General features: G+C 44.4%; 1 protein-coding gene across 4 annotated transcripts in view; it reads right to left on the bottom strand.

Annotated features, from left to right (window-relative positions):
* The window catches only part of CAPN8 (calpain 8), a 210177-nt gene that overhangs the window by 113730 nt on the left and 78624 nt on the right, over positions 1-17823 (bottom strand). For all 4 annotated transcript variants that reach the window (XR_004538661.1, XM_033935863.1, XM_033935864.1 and 1 more), the window contains exons 3-5: positions 14088-14206; positions 11360-11493; positions 7134-7302 (exon numbers count right to left, since the gene is read on the bottom strand). Coding sequence is in view for 3 of the 4 variants with exons in the window: in XM_033935863.1 (XP_033791754.1) it covers positions 7134-7302; positions 11360-11493; positions 14088-14206 (422 nt within the window). In the remaining variant the exon portion in view is untranslated. The remainder of the gene's footprint in view (positions 1-7133; positions 7303-11359; positions 11494-14087; positions 14207-17823) is intronic.

Genomic DNA, 17823 nt, shown 5'->3' on the forward strand with positions numbered 1-17823 from the left:
CTTTCTCAGTCAATTACTGTAACACTTCAGTTTCATAAGACTTACGTCTTCCTTTTGCAGCTTTTAAATTCCTCTGAAATTCTTCCAATGAACCTCTTTCTTTTTAGGAGGCGAAATGGGAAACTCTGGGGCTAATTCACTTGACCAAGGACTCATTATAATTTCAAAAGCCTCCCAGAGTTCCACTTCTTTAGTTCTTTCACCTGCATATCTGAAGTAACCATTTACTTCACATAAATCTGTTTCATTTATATTCTTGTCTTTTCATAAATAAACCAATCATATTTAAATATATTATAGCATTCCAAACCTTAACAGAAAATGATGTCATCTGCATCCATTAAACAAACCGTTTAGAATGTTCACTCCCCAAAGCTTTAATCTTTCCTTCTGTTTGAAGATATTTATATATAAGAATATACTACATAGACATCTGTTCACACTCATCCACAAATTCACTTAGCTTATTCGGATCTTCAAAATTTAAAGTCCTGTTCTCATATGTGACTCTCATTATAGCTGGATATATCAGACCATATCTGGCACCCAGACTTTTCAATCTTGGTCTCAGCTCCAGCAGCTTTTTCCTTTTTTGTGCCGTAGCCCTGGCAAAATCAGGCACAATGAAAATTTTTGAGTCCTGGCACTTTAAATTACGATTTTCCTTTGCCAGCCTGAGAATCTCATCAATCTGTTGAAACCTCAAAAGCTTAAAGATTAAAGGACGTGGCCCCCACTGCTTATCTAATCTTTTAGCCGGAATTCTATGGGCTCTTTCAAACTCCATAGGAAATTTGAATTTCAGCAGCAGAATCTTCGGCAAAAAGTTCTCCAAAAATGAGACTGGATCATTTTTTTCAATGCCTTCCGGCAGACCAATAACCCTCAAATTATTTCTTTTACTGCGGTTCACACAATCTTCCAGATCTTTTGACAGGCTTTCAATTAGTTTTTTATCCTGCTTCAACTGCTGAATCTCAGTCTCATTTGCCTCAGTTTTTTTTTCCACTTGCTCCACTTGCTTCCACTACTGCCATCCGTCTTGTGAGGCTAGCCACTTCATCAATTGCCTCCTGAATCTTCTTCGAGTTGCTCAATACAATTTCCTTTATTTACCTGAGCTCAGCCGCAATATCACAGCTGTCATCACCCGGCAACGGAACTCTTGAAGGAATCACTGCCGGCTCCATTTTTGATCACTTAGCGCAACCAGCGCTTGTACTCACCGTTTCTCCCTTCAAATGCTTTACCGATGCCATCCTATGCTCAGGAAACTCAGTGTTATTTGAAAAAAAAACTTTCCGTAGCTTTTTTTTTCCAGATAATTAACCCGCGCTATCACCCGACCATCTTAATGCGGCTCCAAGTCACGCCCCTAAGTGATGTTTTTAAGTTCAAATGTTATTTCTTGATACACTTGTTGTAAGATGAAAAAATGAATAAAGATTAAAAAAAAAAAAAAAAGAAGTACAAAACTTTCTGGTTGTCCATTCCTAAAGTAAACCAGTGGTTACTATGAGGGCAGGAGTACCTAAGCAACTTGCCATTGAGGATTAAGACATGGGGGAAGCCTCTGCTTTCCCTGGATCAGTAGCATGGAATGTTGCTACTCCTTGGGTTTTGGCCAGGTACTAGTGACCTGGACTGGCCACCGTGAGAACGGGCTACTGGGCTTGATGGACCTTTGATCTGACCCAGTAAGGCTATTCTTTTTTTTTTTTTTTATAAATCTTTATTCGTTTTATCTCTTACAACAAGTGTATAAATAATTGACATATTAACTACATACATCACTTGAATTTCTTATCATTTTAACAAAATACATAAGATTTAATCCCTTCCCTCCCATCCCTCCCATACTATATGCAATCAAATATATCATATAAGTATTCTTATCTAAGGAACTAAATATTTAATCAAATTCAGAAACTCCCCCCCATTTTTCTTCTTCTGCACTTGTACTTATATTGGAAAAATGGTATGCATTCATTCATTGTAATACTTTGCAATGGCCCCCAGATCACTTTAAATTTATTATAATTTCCTTTTTGTATCGCAATTGTTCTTTCCATTTTATAAATGTGACACGAATTCCACCAAAACCAGTAATTGAGTCTACTCTAATTCTTCCAATTAAATGTGATATGCTATATGGCGACCCCTGTCATAATCAATAAACGCTTGTTATTTTTTGATGAAATTTGGCTCTGTGTCCTCATTGACATACCAAATAGAATTGTATCATAAGATAGAGCCACAGGACTCTCCAAAAAACAATTTATTTGGCCCCAAATTGATTTCCAAAAGGCTAAAATAAAGGGACAATAGAATAATAAATGATCTAGAGTCCCTACTTCAAGATTACAATGCAAGCATCTATTAAACTTAGAGCTATTTTACTTTTGTAATCTAACCGGGGTCCAAAAAGCTCTATGTAAGAGAAAAAAACAAGTTTGTCTCATAGATGTGGACACTGTATATCTCTCCAAGACCAAATTCGTGGCCATTGAGATGCTGAAATTTGATGCTTAATCTCAATGCTCCAAATATCCCTAAGACCATTTTTAGGCTTTTTATTTACAAATACGTTTATAAATTTATACCACTGTGTGGCCTTGGTGACCCAGAAAGTCCATCTGAAAACATAAAAATTCCAAACTATATTGGGTATTAAGATTTTTCCATTCAGGGAACCCTGCCTGAATGGCCTGCTTGAATTGCAACCATCTAAAGTTTTGTGATTTATTAAGACCATATTTATGTTGCAACTGTGAAAAATCAAGCAGTTTATCATTTGATATAACATCGTCCAAAATCCGTATACCTGCTATCATCCAATGTTTCCAGATGACTTTAAATCCACCAATTTGAATCTTGGAGTTTAGCCATATAGTTTGATTTGTTGACTTATTTATTGGAATAGGTGCTAAATTATTGACATATCGTAAGGTCTTCCATGTATCCATTAATATCCTGTTTTCTTTATACAATCTAGGCATTTTGGTGCTGAGAACATGGCATAAACGTAAAGGAAACAATGATTTTCCATTCCAACCACAACCAATCTGGCAGCTGCCTGTGAGATATTCTGAAGTTGCTTGATACGGTCACTGAAGTCTGCTACCCACTGTAAAACAGTCATGCCAACAGGGACAGTGAATCGAGACCAACTGCGAGGGAGAATTCCTTTCACTAATTCATTTATCAAGGTACGTAGATAGTTGGTCTGTTTCTTTTTTCCTTCACACACTTGAACTACATCAGCAAGGTCTTAACGAACATCTTGAAGTAGTTTGGCTCCCATCTTTACTTCTCTTTCAAAGAACCTGAACAATGGATCCTTAATATTGTCCACAGTGCGTTTAAGAGCATTAAGGGACTGTGGAATGACATGAAGCCAGTTGTATGTAAGGTTCTCATCCAATGCCCATCAGATGTGGAGCCAGTTCTTTGTTTCTTTTCTGTTTCTGCATATGCTAAGTCATCATCTTCTAGCATCTGCATTTTCAGCATTTTACTGATCATATCAATACCCTGTGTGGTGAGGAGAACTCTCTCTGCATTATTTGGCAAACCAAGCCAAGATGGTGTTTGAGTATCTGGAAGCAATTCAACCCACTGAACAAACACATCACGTCTGATTCCATCTGGCATCTGGATGTCTTTATGCCCATCAACCTTGCATGCCAGTTTAAATTTGCTATCAAAGCTGGCAGTAGTGAATAACCGTTCAAGGAAAGGATTCAACAAATGTTGATCAAATTCATTATCAAGACGGCCACCATAAATAGACTGTGCCATTAAAGTCTTAAGGGCTGACCATGGGATCTTATCAGGTGATATATTCTGTCTCCCCTTTGCTGTATCATCCAGCCATGTGTCTACTGTATCACAAGCAGATCTCAGATCAGAGTCACCAAACTCATATTTCTTAGACCAGCCCAAAGGTGCATAGCGTAGGCGTTCTAGAATGATAGCATGAAACCAGGCAAGTAGGAAATACAAGCGAGCCCGCTCATTTGGAGACTTGCATATTCTGGAAACGGGGATACTGCTGAAGGTTCTCAGCATATTGGCTTTTACACCAGGTGGTGGTTCAAATACAAAAATTCGACCAGCCCACAGCAAATTCACTGGCACCTTGGGATTGATTTCCATTGTGAGAAAGAGTCTGAAGCAGGCATGAAGTTGTAAAGAGTGCAGTTTTTTTTCTAACTGCATTAACCAGCCTGGTGCCAAGTGAACATTCTTCAGCATAACCCATCTGCCTGATTTTACTGCTGTGTTTATTGCCTTCTCAGCCTGATTGAAACCTTCAGCAGAACCAATGGCAATAGATGTTATCTGTGTATTTTGTTCAGCTGCAAGATCTTCAACACACCCACTAGCATCATATCCAGGTACTGAACACATAAGTACTGGAGTACTAGGCTTTACCTCATTTTCTACTATGTTCGCCAAGTCTAGCGGTTGATCTATGACAGACATGAAAGGTTTACCAAGAATTGTTGAAACAAATATATGAGCCATGGCTAGTAAACGATCTGGGCGGAAAGTCTGGATCAACAGCAAGTGATGAATAGCCTGTCCAATAGGTGTTGAAGGTTTCTCTTCCACCCAAAGATATGGCACAGTCTGCTCTGGTGAATTACTGTCCAACCAAATGCAGAATTGATCATCAGCTTGGACCTTTGGAAGCAAATCCTTAAATTCAGGAAGGCTGCTTAATCTCATAACTGCTTCTACTTGCTCCTCACTAAGACCACTGATTTTAGGAACTGAGGCAGCACCAAGCACAATTTCCTTTCCTCTTAAGAAGTGTTGGAATTCTGCATCATAAGTAGGCTCCCCAATAGTGCCTTTAAGTTTGATTCTTGCCAATAGCATTGCAAAAGTTATGTGATCTTGATGCTACTCTATTAAATGCTACCTGAAAGAGGTCTTTTGTAATCCTGGAGAGACGTTGTGTATGGTCTGCAACGCCCTTCAAGTTTGAGTTCTCATACAGAACTGTATGATAAATATCCAGGAAGAACTGGAGAGAGTACTGGTATAAGAAGTGTATCTGTTTTAAGGACTCCATTGTGAAGTAAATGCTGCTACAGGCTGTAGAAAGTGGCAAGTACTGCTGCGAGACACTCTCCACTTCCTGCATGATGATATCAGTTTCTTCCTGCATGATGATATCAGTTTCTTCCACCTTCCTAGTGACTTCAGCTGCCTCCTTTTTCAGGTTCTCTAGAGTAGTGATAATGGTGTCATATAATAGATCTGTATGGAGATTTAATAATACATTGATTATATTTTTGTCTCTAATCAGATAGTTCAGCAGGTGACACGAGCCTCCATAGATCCAATTATTTTGTCTGATCATGGCGGTGTGTATGTGGAATTTAAATTTGCTGACCAGTAAGGCTATTCTTATGTTCTTATGATTAGGATACAAGTCACATGCTCAGAAATGCTAAGAGTTCTGATTTACAAACCCAAAAAGAGAAATTATAATCACCACGATTAGAAAAACAGAGTCCTTAGAGATTTCTGGAGTCCTGCAGGGGATCAAACTGGCTAGTAGACATTGTGACCAACTCAGCACCAGCGCTGGCTTACTCCCTAGAGAATGCAACATCAAGAACTTACATCCCCTTTCCAGAAGAGCTGACCAGGTCAGTAGCCATAGTCAGGAGTCAGCTGGCTATTCCCCAGGTGGTGAGGCTGAACAGGACAGGGACTGGTTGCCTAGCCACACACAAAGTACACCTCAGGAAATGTTTATTTCTGAGCCAACAAGGTTTACTGCTTTTAAAGAGAAGCCTGTTACTTTAAGGCAGTCCCTAAAAAAGCAGTATGGAGAGAGCCAGACTCTACAGCTTAGAGAGCCAGATCCCCTCCCCCGCTCAAGGTGAACTGGGCGTGGCTATCCCAAGCATAAAGTGCAGGGCTTGGAACAGCAATGGCAGGAGCAACAGTTGAAACAGCAAGAGAAGGAGCAGATGGAAGCTGGGGCCAAGGGAGCAGAACAGTGTCCTGCTGAACCATGGTTGGGCCAAGAAGTGGAAATGTTTGAGGAGGGACTGGCTTTACCCCAAACTCCAGGGAACAACCAGGTTGGGAAGCAATGGACACCACCTGTGGGCCAGAGGAGGCCAGAATTTTTCCTGAATTTATGGAGACCACATTCACCTCTTCAACAAGGAGAAAAGGGACAACTTCCTTTTTGAAGTACTTACCTGCATGAAGCCACCACAGTGCCTGATTAAAACTCAGAGACCACCTGCAGCACAAGTAGTTGCGAACAGTTACAACTCAGTGATGAAGTTCACTGTTTTCCATCTCTCTCTGCTTGTCCTGAGATGATTCCTTTTAAAGGAACTATCCTGACAGAATAATCTAGTTTTGAAAAGTATTTTGATTTTCATGAAAACTGTGGTGTGGTTTTCCTTTGTGTTTTACAATTGCCAGCCTAGCCATTCTGACTTAAGCCCAGTGAAAGGGCTAAATAAAAACTATTTCTTCTTTTCACTGACTGTTTTGTGTGATGGTGATTTTTGGCTACTGCAGCCAGTAGACCGGGTGGCCCTAGGCAAGCGCCTAGGCCAGAGCTCAATCCTAAAGGGTTACCCCAGTTCCAGTGGGAACCTACCAGCATCCAATTTTGGTGTCCACCAGTGCCCTCTGCTGTCCTGACCAGAGGCGTGGTGGCCGACAATATGTATAGACTATGTGCAGAATGCAGAAGAAATGGTGAAAACATCAGAAAATGAAAATGAGCTCAGAGTTTTAAAATGTCAGCAAATAAGCATCTCTGGTTTAGGCTCCAACCAGTCTCCATCCCTTCTAAGATATTCCCCCCCCCCCCCCCTCTCAGGAAGGACAGGAAAGAGTGGAGAAATGGAGGAAGCTGGAAGGAGGCAGGGGAACTTAGTTTGTGAATTAAATGCTATTATCAAATGTAGAATGCCAATATTAAGGATATACAGTGGGGCCACTTAAACCTATAGGTACTAATGATGACAAGAAAAAGGACTCCACCTTCGAATGAGGATACCCCAGCCTCAAACAGTCTCTGTGTGTGACTGCTCTTTTCATTTTTCCAAATTCAGCTAAGTAACAAATTAGGGAAATGGCCTCACATCAATGGAACATCCCAGCAGGGACTCGGTATTCAAGGCCTTCTGGATGATCTCATACAAGTCAGATGGGGCCTTCTTTAGGTCATAGGATTCAGCGATGCCACCAGTGAAGTCCTCAAATCCTTCGATGGGAGATCCCCCAGTGAGAGCTTCATAGGATCCGTTCAGCCTGTGGGATATCACCAAAGCATTATTCGAGCAAAAATTGACTTCTGAGACTTAAGAAGTTAGAGATACTGATCCACAAAGCAGCGACCTTCTAGCGAATGCTCTGTCGCTGTTAAATAGCTGCTCTACACAGTATCAGAACAAGGATGAGACAAGCAAGATATTTACCCCAGGCACAACCTTATCTTGGCATCATTAAGGCAGGAGAAGACAGTGTGATGAGCATGTACCAGCTCAGGTCTTACTCAGCTCCTATGCTTATAGAGACTTCCAAATCTAACCTATGTTGGCATTGCGAGGCCCACCGTGGGACACTAGAACACGATGTTTGGGATATAATTGCCTGGGTGTTCCAGCTCAAAGATATGATTTCTTACTCAATTGTTCTTTTAGAAAGCAGATGGTCTTTCTAAGCACTATCAACCTGCTCAGTGTTGCTTATTTATTTATTCTAGGTATTTACATACCACTTATCAAAGTTATCTAAGCAGTTTACAATCAGGTACTCAATTATTTTCTCTATCTGTACCGGTGGGCTCACAATCTATTTAACGTACCTGGGGAAATGGAGGGATTGAGTGACTTGCCCAGGGTCACAAGGAGCAGCATGGGCTTAAACCCACAACTTCAGGGTGCTGAGGCTGTTGCTCTAACCACTCCACACCACTCCTGCTGACTGTAGTCTGCCAGAGCATTTTGTGTGCCTAGATTGACTTCTCATTTTTTAATGTGACTTTCTGGTGGAATTCTGCCTGCCTTATTGCTAAATATTAATCAGTAGCAGCTAAAAGAATGGGTCACTTATTGCCTTCAAAGATAAAATCCCTACAAAATAACTTATATCAGAATCAAAAATAAAACAAAGATAAAAGAAGAGAGAAGAAAAAATTCTCAAAAAAAAACAACAAAACTCCTACTCCATTCCAGCTGCAAAAATACAATCACAGTTCATATGGTCATAGGCTGATCACATTGTTCCAAGAACTCTTTTAATTTTAATGGATCATCTAAGTTTGAAGTCTTATTTGCAAAAGTGACCCGCATGATTCCTGGGTATATCAAACCATACCTAGCTCCAATCGACCTAAGCTGTGGCCTCAATTCAAGTAATTTTTTCCTTTTGTAAGTGCCAGCAAAATCCAGCACAATATAGATTTTTGAATCCTGGCACTTCAAGTTCTTATTTTCTTTTGCCAGTCTAATAATTTCCTCAACATGTTGAAAATGGAGCAGCTTAAAAATTAAAGGACGCGGTACCTTTTGATTGTCAAATCTTCTAGTCGGGACCCAGAGGGTGGTGGACACGTGGAACGCGCTTCCGGAGGCCGTGATAGGACAGAGCACGTTATAGGGCTTCAAAGAAGGTTTGGATAGGTTCCTAGACGATAAGGGGATTGAGGGGTACAGATAGGAGTTGAGGTAGGTTATAGGAATAGTCAGGGACCACAGCACAGGTGATAGACCTGAAGGGCCGCCACGGGAGCGGACCGCTGGGCAAGATGGACCTCTGGTCTGACCCGACGGAGGCAAATTCTTATGTTCTCATGACCCTGTGTGCCCTTTCTATTTCTAAAGGAAATTTAACTTTTAGAGGTAGAATTTTAGGCAGAAACTGCTCAAGAAAGGCAACAGGGTCATTTTTTTCTACCCCCTCCGGGACCCCAATCAATCTTAAATTATTTCTTCTTTCTCGATTGGAACACTCCTCAAGATCTTTCTTTAAAATTTCTATTTCTTTACAGTCCCTCTTGCACTGAACTATATCCATTTCTGCCTTTTCAACTCGTTTATCTAATTGATCCATTTTGACATCCACTACCTACAGACTGATTTTAAGACTTGCAAGCTCTTCCTGAATGCTTTTTGCATTTTGTAATACTATCTCTTTAATGTGCCGGAGCTCTTTAAAAATATCAATATCCTCTGAATCATCCGTTGGCAACGGAACTTTAGAGGGGGCTGCCGACTCCATTTTTGACCTTTTATTACTTCCTCCCGCTAAGTTAGCCTTTGTCAGCTTACCCGATGCCATTATGCTTCTAATACTCGTCTTTTGAGATAATTTAAAAGATTCTTTTGTAGCTATATTTTAATTAATTAAGCCTTTTCCACGGAGCAGTTCAGTCACCCGACCATTATCTTACGTCTCCAAGCCACGCCCCGGGTCACTTATTGCCTAATAAAAACATGTGGTTTTCACATCAGGCATTTGTGCAGGGCTTATGAAGAGCTTAGTTGCTGTCCTATTTGTATATGGCCAGTGCTGGTAATGTTGACATCTATAGCTCCATTTTTGCTTGTTTGTTGTTTATCTGTTGATAAATGCCACAGGGGCCACTATAGCCTGTGAATTAAAATTATAGGAAAAACTTCAGTCACTCCTGCCCATGCCAGCACCACATTCAAAATGACTACCATGTCCCAGAAGTCACTGCGATATTGAGGACCACATGGGCAGGAGTGACTAGGGATCGCTCCTGCCCCAACTAGGCCACTAGATGGCCAAGGCTCCTAAGGTAGGTTCAGGAAAGGCCTACAGGTGGTGGAAGGTAATGCTTCTGGTTGGGGGACTGGGGGAGTCATGCAGCTTACTTTGGGGGGGGGGGGGGGGAAAGCTGACAGTTTCAGATTCAGTTTTGGACAAAACTAAAAACCCTGGTTTCAGTCGCCCTCTACCAGAAACAGTAAAGACAGTGCTCAAAGGCATGAAGGAGTACCCTAGTGGTTAAAGCAGTAGGAACTAATGTTCAAATCCCATATGTGTTATTTACCTCAAGGCCCATTTTATGCAATGGGATATATTTACTAATAAGGCATGTTAAGGGCACACTTCAGTAAATCTATCCAGGGACAGATTATAAGTGGAAGCAACCAGTGGCAAGAAGGGACATCTCCCCTCCTTGAGCAACCCATTCAGATTTTCTCCTCTCCTGGAGAGAACCCTTCACCTTTGCTTTTTGGTCTGCATAGCAGTGATCCTAAGTAATAGCAGCAACAACTCTCTACATCTGAATTCAGTCTGGGGTCTGCGAGCCCTCCTGTTCTGACAGGGACCATGTGATGATCCACCCCTTTGTTCACTTGGTTTTCATGGTATCCATAGCAACTCATGAGAGTGGATGGGGTGAGTCATTGCAGGTGCTGCCGGCATGGGAGGACTAACAGATCCCAAACTGACATGGGTTGTTAGTAGGGTATATTGGGGGGGGGGGCATGCAAGAAGCCTGATTTGCATAAAACAGGAAGGACCATAAAGGGGATAATTCTACAAATTAGGTGCTTACATTTACCAGCCTACTGTTTAGAATATTAGCATATGCATGCGCATGTGTGCACATATGAATGTACATGCTGGATTTGCACCAGTGAGTTGTACTATAAATATGTGTGTATCTTCCATAATGCACATTTCATAGGTAGGTATACACATCTGGTGCAGGAATACACTTTTGTGTGTAACTTTTAAAATGCTGGAAGTTACGTGTGTATCTCTGGCATTTATGCAAGAGCTCTATGGCTGGTTCACATGCTTGTGCTTACCTGCTGACACGCATGTATACCCAGTTATGCTAGTTTCTTTTATACAGTAGAATAATCACCACATAGCCATAGAATTACCCCTAAAGTAGGGCCATGTGTGAAAACCACAGTCGCTCTTTGGAAGGGCCAGCTTTGCACACTGAATTCTAGTATAGGAATTGCTGATGATGAAGAAGACTGCACTGCGCAGAACAGGAGTGCTGCAGCCTTAGGCCTGAAATAAGGCATGACAGCAGAGGCAATGCTCTCTCAAAATTAAGCACCAGAATTCAGAATCTGGCCTGAATCTAGACTGTAATCTTCCTGGCAACAGGGAAATATACTGTATCTCAATGTAACTTATCTTGAGCTATCACTGAAAGGACATGAGCTGAATCCAAAAGTACAATTTAAAGGCCTTAAAAATGTTAAGAAACATACACTGTCCCCTGCAGAAATCCTAGTCTAGAACATTCTGTAGGAGAGGTTCAAAGGAATAAATTATTTTTTTCTGTATTCATGCACAATTTCCAACATACTTGGCATAAGCTTTCTCCAGCAGAGCACTCCAGAACTCGTTCCCTGCTTCAGAATGGACAAAGACCAGCTGGTCATTTTTCGTAGGAAGTCTGTCATCCACAACCACGTCCACCCATTCGCCATACTGCCAGAACTGAAAGGAAGATAAGCGCTTGGTTACCATTGAGTCAACTGTTGGCTGTGCATCCTAGAATTATTAGTAAGTGTAGTGGATCTTTCAGATTGGTGGTACTGAGGGAGAGGCCAGTGTATAACATCATTTGTAGGGTCTGTGGCCAAAAATGTATCACTCTCCCACCACTGTAGCGTGGAATATAGAGAGCTGCACGGGAACGGGGACAACGGGAATCCCGCGGGACCCGCGGGCATCCCGCGGGTTCCCCCTTCGGATCACGGGGATCCTGTGGGGACGCCCCTAGGGTCGCGGGGATCCCGTGGGGACGCCTCAGAGGGTCGCGGGGATCCCGTGGGGACGCCTCAGAGGGTCGCGGGGATCCCGTGGGGACGCCTCAGAGGGTCGCGGGGATCCCGTGGGGACGCCTCAGAGGGTCGCGGGGATCCCGTGGGGACGCCTCAGAGGGTCGCGGGGATCCCGTGGGGACGCCTCAGAGGGTCGCGGGGATCCCGTGGGGACGCCTCAGAGGGTCGCGGGGATCCCGTGGGGACGCCTCAGAGGGTCGCGGGGATCCCGTGGGGACGCCTCAGAGGGTCGCGGGGATCCCGTGGGGACGCCTCAGAGGGTCGCGGGGATCCCGTGGGGACGCCTCAGAGGGTCGCGGGGATCCCGTGGGGACGCCTCAGAGGGTCACGGGGATCCCGTGGGGACGCCTCAGAGGGTCACGGGGATCCCGTGGGGACGCCTCAGAGGGTCACGGGGATCCCGTGGGGACGCCTCAGAGGGTCCAACATCAGTGCTGACATCGGGAAGACTTCTGTTCGGCTCTGTGCTGCAGGCAGGGCAGGTAAGGAGAAGGAGAGTAGCCTCGCGGTTCGAGTGGCTACCAAGGGAGGGGGGCGGTCCGCCCCACCCCGCCCCGGTTGCAGCACAGCCGGCCAGGTCCCCTTACTTTTGTGGCACTTCCCCGACTGACCGATAACAGCCCGGGTCCGACAATCCTCCCTGCCCTGTAGCCGCGAATCTAAATTACCTTCTTACAGCAGCTGTAAGAAGGTAATTTAGATTCATGGTTAAGGGCAGGGAGGTTTGTCGGACCGGGGCTGTTGTCGGTCGGTCGGTCGGGGAAGTGCCACAAAAGTAAGGGGACCTGGCCGGCTGTGCTGCACCCGGGGCGGTAGAGAAGGAGGGGGGAGAAGGACGCTGAAAGGCCATGGTGAAGACAGGAGGGGGGGGAAGGACTCTGAAAGCACTTGAAGACAGAGGAGGGAGAAGGACGCTGAAAGCACATGGGGGAATACAAAGGGGTGGAGAAGGACGCTGAAAGGCCATGGGAAGGGCGGGGGGAAGGACTCTGAAAGCACTTGTGGAAGACAGAGGGGGGAGAAGGATGCTGAAAGCACATGGGGAAGACAAAGGGGTGGAGAAGGATGCTGAAAGGCCATGGGGAAGACAGAGAGGGAGAAGGACGCTGAAAGGACATGGGGAAGATGGGGGGGAGAAGGACACTGAAAGGAAATGAGGAAGAGAGAGTAGGGAGAAGACGCTGGCAGGGAAGAAGACAGATGCCAGACTATGGGGGGAGCGGAGAGAAGAAGATGGGTGCCAGACCAATTTGGAAGGGGGAAGAAAGGGAGAGGCACAGTAACAGAGCAAATGGAAGATGCAGAAGGAAGAGAGACAGTGGATGGAAGGAATTGAATGAGAACATGAGGAAAGCAGAAACCAGGCAACAAAGGTAGGAAAAGAATTCTATTTCTTTTTTTTTTTTTTGCTTCAGGATAAAGTAGTATATTAGTTGTGTTGATAAAAATTTATAAACATTAGAGGTTCTGGTAGAAACCCGTTTACAAAGTATGTATTCTTCCCAATTAATATTTTCAAATTAATAAAGTCTTTTTACTTATTTGTAAATGGGTTTCTACCAGAGCCTTTAATTCAGTAGCATAATTAAGTGAAATAACTATTTCTGAAGTTTATAGGGACGGGCGGGGACGGAGGGGATTCCTCGTGGGGACGGGTGGGATTTCTGTCCCCGCGCAACTCTCTAGTGGAATAGTCTCCCGGTAGAGGTGGTGGAGGCAAAGACTGTGTCTGAATTCAAGAAAGCATGGGATAGGCATGTGGGATCTCTTAGGGAGAGGACGAGATAGTAGATGGGCAGACTGAATGGGCCATTCGGCCTATGTTTCTGTATCCATGACATCCTGTTTGTCTGTTTAGACTGTAAACTCTTTCGAGCAGGGGCTGTCTTCTTCTTTGTGAATCTGTACAGCACCGCTTACATTTGGTAGCACTATAGAAATAATTAATAGTAGTAGTAATATGTTTCTAGGTACAGCACTGAAAAAAAGAAAGAATCCAGAAGGGCTACATAATGGATTCAAGCCTAAAACTATCAAGTGTGCATATAGAAGATTGTTTCCTTTTATCTTCTCTCTTTTCCCATCGTCCCCTTCCTATCTCTTTATGCTGCAACAAACATTAGTGTATAAGCCCAAATGACATACATCCCAAATAGCTGATTCTGTTAAACCTGCCCCTCTGACCTTCCCAGCATAAAATCCTTTGTCTGTACAACCAAGAAGATGGGGAGGGTTCAGACTCATTACCTGGAAATGGAAGATCCCTGCATAGTTCTTTTGGAAGCTCTGATTTTCAGGCACGACCCGGGAAAGGATGTCTTGGTCCAAGGTGAGAGAAGCGATGGCTGCCAAAAGCCAGCAATCTCCTGTTAAGGGAAACGTTTAAGGGTGAGGTATGGCTTTGCAGAGACACTGATTCCATAGCACCAGTTATACTTACTCGTCACATTCATGACCTAGACAGTTCACGGTGTACATATTCCCAGTGTAGTGCTGTGTTTGGCAGGGGATGCAATAAATATGCAGAGCTAAGAAGACAGGGAGAATCACTTTTGCACTGGCCTAATTTACCAGCATCTAACTCACATGCCTAGCTAATTTTTTTAATCTAAATTATTGCAAAATCAGTGCTCCAGTTAAGTATGCTGGCTGCCAGTGCCCTTATATAAATTTTACAGAAGGATCTGTCAGTACAACCTTTTGAAAAATACACAGAGAATTATAAATGTCCCAACTTGGATGTAACATTTCTCACAGGCAGCCTCTGTGCAAAATTGGGCTTTCAGTGTATTACTCAATAGTCATAAAAATGTATAGATTTAATTACCTGTAGTTACATGGAAAAAACACAATTTGAAGCTAGAAGCCTAAAAAATAAAATAGGAGCGTTAGAGTATATAGCATTGAATGATGAGGTAGATATAGTAGGCATCTCAGAAACCTGGTGGAAGGGGGACAATCAATGGGACACCCCATTCGTGGTTTCGGTAATCGCGATTTCACATATTCGCGATTTTTTGGGGAGGGGGAAAAAAGAAAAAAAACCAACATCGTTAAGTCTTCCCCCCGGCATCCTGGCCTTACCTGGTGGTCTAGCAGGCTTTCGGGGCAGAAGCAATCTTCCTACACTCCTGCCCCATGCAGATCTCCATTAGGAAATAGCTGTAGGGAGTTCCTGTCGTAGTCTCGAGAGACTACGGGAACTCACAGCAGCCATTTCTCACAGTGGCCAATCCAGGTCACTAGTACCTGGCCAAAACCCAAAGAGTAGTAATATCCTATGCTACCAATCCAGGGCAAGCAGTAGTTTTCCCCATGTCTTTCTCAATAACAGACTATGGACTTTTCCTCCAATAAATTCTCCAAACCTTCTTAAAACCAGCTACGTAAACCACTTTACCACAACCTCTGGCAAAGCGTTTTATTAACTTTGAACAGTTTAGTGTCATCTGCAAATTTAATCACCTTACTCGTCGTTCCAATTTCTAGATCATTTATAAATAAGTTAGATAGCACCGATCCGAGTACAGATCGCTGCGGCACTCCACTGTTTACTCTCCTCCACTGAGAAAAATGACCATACCCTCTGTATTCTATCCAATAACTAATCCACAACTGAACTTTGGCACCTATCCCATGACACTGGAGAGTAGGCAAGAGAAACATTCCACTGCACCAAAAGGGCAAGCAGTATCCCCTTCCCAGCCACAAGGGCCCACAAGTGGTACTTAGAGCAAAATGAGCCAACCCAGATCAGCAGGAGCCAAAACCACTGCAACCACAGACACACCCCTTCCCCACATACGCATCAGTACTACAAAAGAGAGAGAGAAAAAAAAAGCACCCAGAAAACCCAAGAAACATACTCATAAGATTCAAACACACACCCTCTCTCCCTCCCCCAGCAGTCAAATCACATACCAAAAACAAAAGGAGACAGCAAAGAAATCCACTAGAGAACAAACACAATCTACAATCACACTGCCCCCCCCCCCACCCCCATCCACCTGCCACCCTAGCAAAAGGAGCAAAACCACAACTCCCAAGGAGTATACCACCAGGAAAGAGCAAGTATAGGGCGGTAATAACACAAAGTCCATATCCTCATCCATGGAGAAATAGGGAAGAACGGGGAGCAAAAATCCACAAGTGGAGCAGCTCCCTCAGGTCAAGAAACCCTGTCACCAAACATGCTACAACCCAGAAGCGGGTACATGGGCAAGGGTGTAAGTAAGATCTCGACAGTTAACCCTATCAATAAACATGGAGCCGGGCCTTGGCCAAGCCCGATAGCAATGTAAGGCAGGAAACAGTCCCACAGACAAGAGGAGCCAATCAGCCAGAACCAGAAGGACTGGGCTCCTCATGCAGGGAATTTAAGTAGGTCTGAGCAGACTCTGGCGATTCAAAGGTCTTCCACCCAGCACTCGTCCAGATCTTCATGAGCGCTGGGTACAGAAGCATAAAACGCTGTTTGCGAGCGTAAAGAGCAGAACACACCGGGGAAAACTTCCTTTGCCACTCTTGCAGGGCCAGAGAGTAATCCTGAAATAGTTGAACAGGTTCCCCATCATAGCACAGAGTATTACGCTTTTGTTTGTATTGACACAGCAATTCTGCTTTGTGAGCATAGTTGTGGACCCTCAGGATAATCACCCGAGCCTGGGCATGATCATCCCACCGCCGACCCAGCCGGTGCGCTCTTTCCAACAGGAGTGGTCCCATCCCAGATGGCAAAGGGAGTTCCTTGCAGAGCCAAGATTCCACCGTGGAGAGCACACTGGCGTCGGACACCGACTCAGGGAAGCCCACCAACCGTAAATTGTCCCGCCTCGAGCGGTTCTCAAGATCATCGAGCTTCTCTGTCTGCCGACTCAGCTGTTTCCAGAGAGATGCTAACTCCGCCGCTGAGGAGGTTTGTGCATCCTCAGTCAGTGCGACCCGGTTTTCCAGGTTCCCGATGCGTTTTGTAGCGTCGACAGCATTTCCAGAGCGGTAAGTTGCCCAGACAGTCGCTCGAAACGGGCCTCCAGGGCACGCACCACTGACGCTGATAAGGCCTCTATGTGATCTGCCGAAAGCTGGAGTGCGGGGCCCGAGTCTTGTGCCGCCATCTTGGAGTCTGCCTTCTGAGAACGCGCACCCTTATCTTTCTCGTTTTGAGTGGCTCTCCCACTCATAGTCGGGCTCAGACGGCGGACAAACCTATCCATACACCAATGCTATTCACAAAATCACGAGTAGACAAGGATTAGTGGATTAATGTGGGGGGTGGAAGACCCAAGGCCCCGGAGCTGGAGCAGAACACGTCTTTCCCTGCTCAGCACATCACATGACTCCCCGATGTTAGGAATTATCAAGAGGGATGATTAACAAGATTAAGAATGTTATAATGTCTCTGTATCGCTCCATGGTGCAAACTCATCTGGAGTACTGTGTTCAATTCTGGTCTCCTTATCTCAAGAAAGATGTAGCAGCACTGGAAAGGGTTCAGGGAAGAGCGACCAAGATGATGAAGGGGATAGAACTCCTCTCATATGAAGAAAGACTAAAAGGGATGGGGCTCTTTGGCTTGGAAATGTCTCTGTATCACTCTGACCCAGTAAGGCTATTCTTACCGTGTTTCCCCGATGGTAAGACACTGTCTTATTTTTTTTGGAAGGCCAAAATATGCTCTAGGGCTTATTTTCGGGGGGATGCCTTATTTACCCATGAAGAAGACTATAGTACACAGTTATTGTTGAAAAAAAACAGAATTTTATTACCTGTATTGGATGTTCTGGCCATAAACAAACTCCTGCAGTCTCCGTTAGGGAGGGATGAGGGAAGCTGCCTGTGTTTCCTTGCGCGGAGTCATGTGCGCGCGCTGCAGTCCTGTCACTTCCTCCTCTTCACTTCATGACGAGGCGCGGCACGCAGCCATGGAGGCAAATACGGTAGACGGAGGGACCACACGGAGTCACCCACCGTACCACCCGATTCG

Source organism: Geotrypetes seraphini, chromosome 3 (genome assembly GCF_902459505.1).
Source record: "Geotrypetes seraphini chromosome 3, aGeoSer1.1, whole genome shotgun sequence".
NCBI lineage: Eukaryota > Metazoa > Chordata > Amphibia > Gymnophiona > Dermophiidae > Geotrypetes > Geotrypetes seraphini.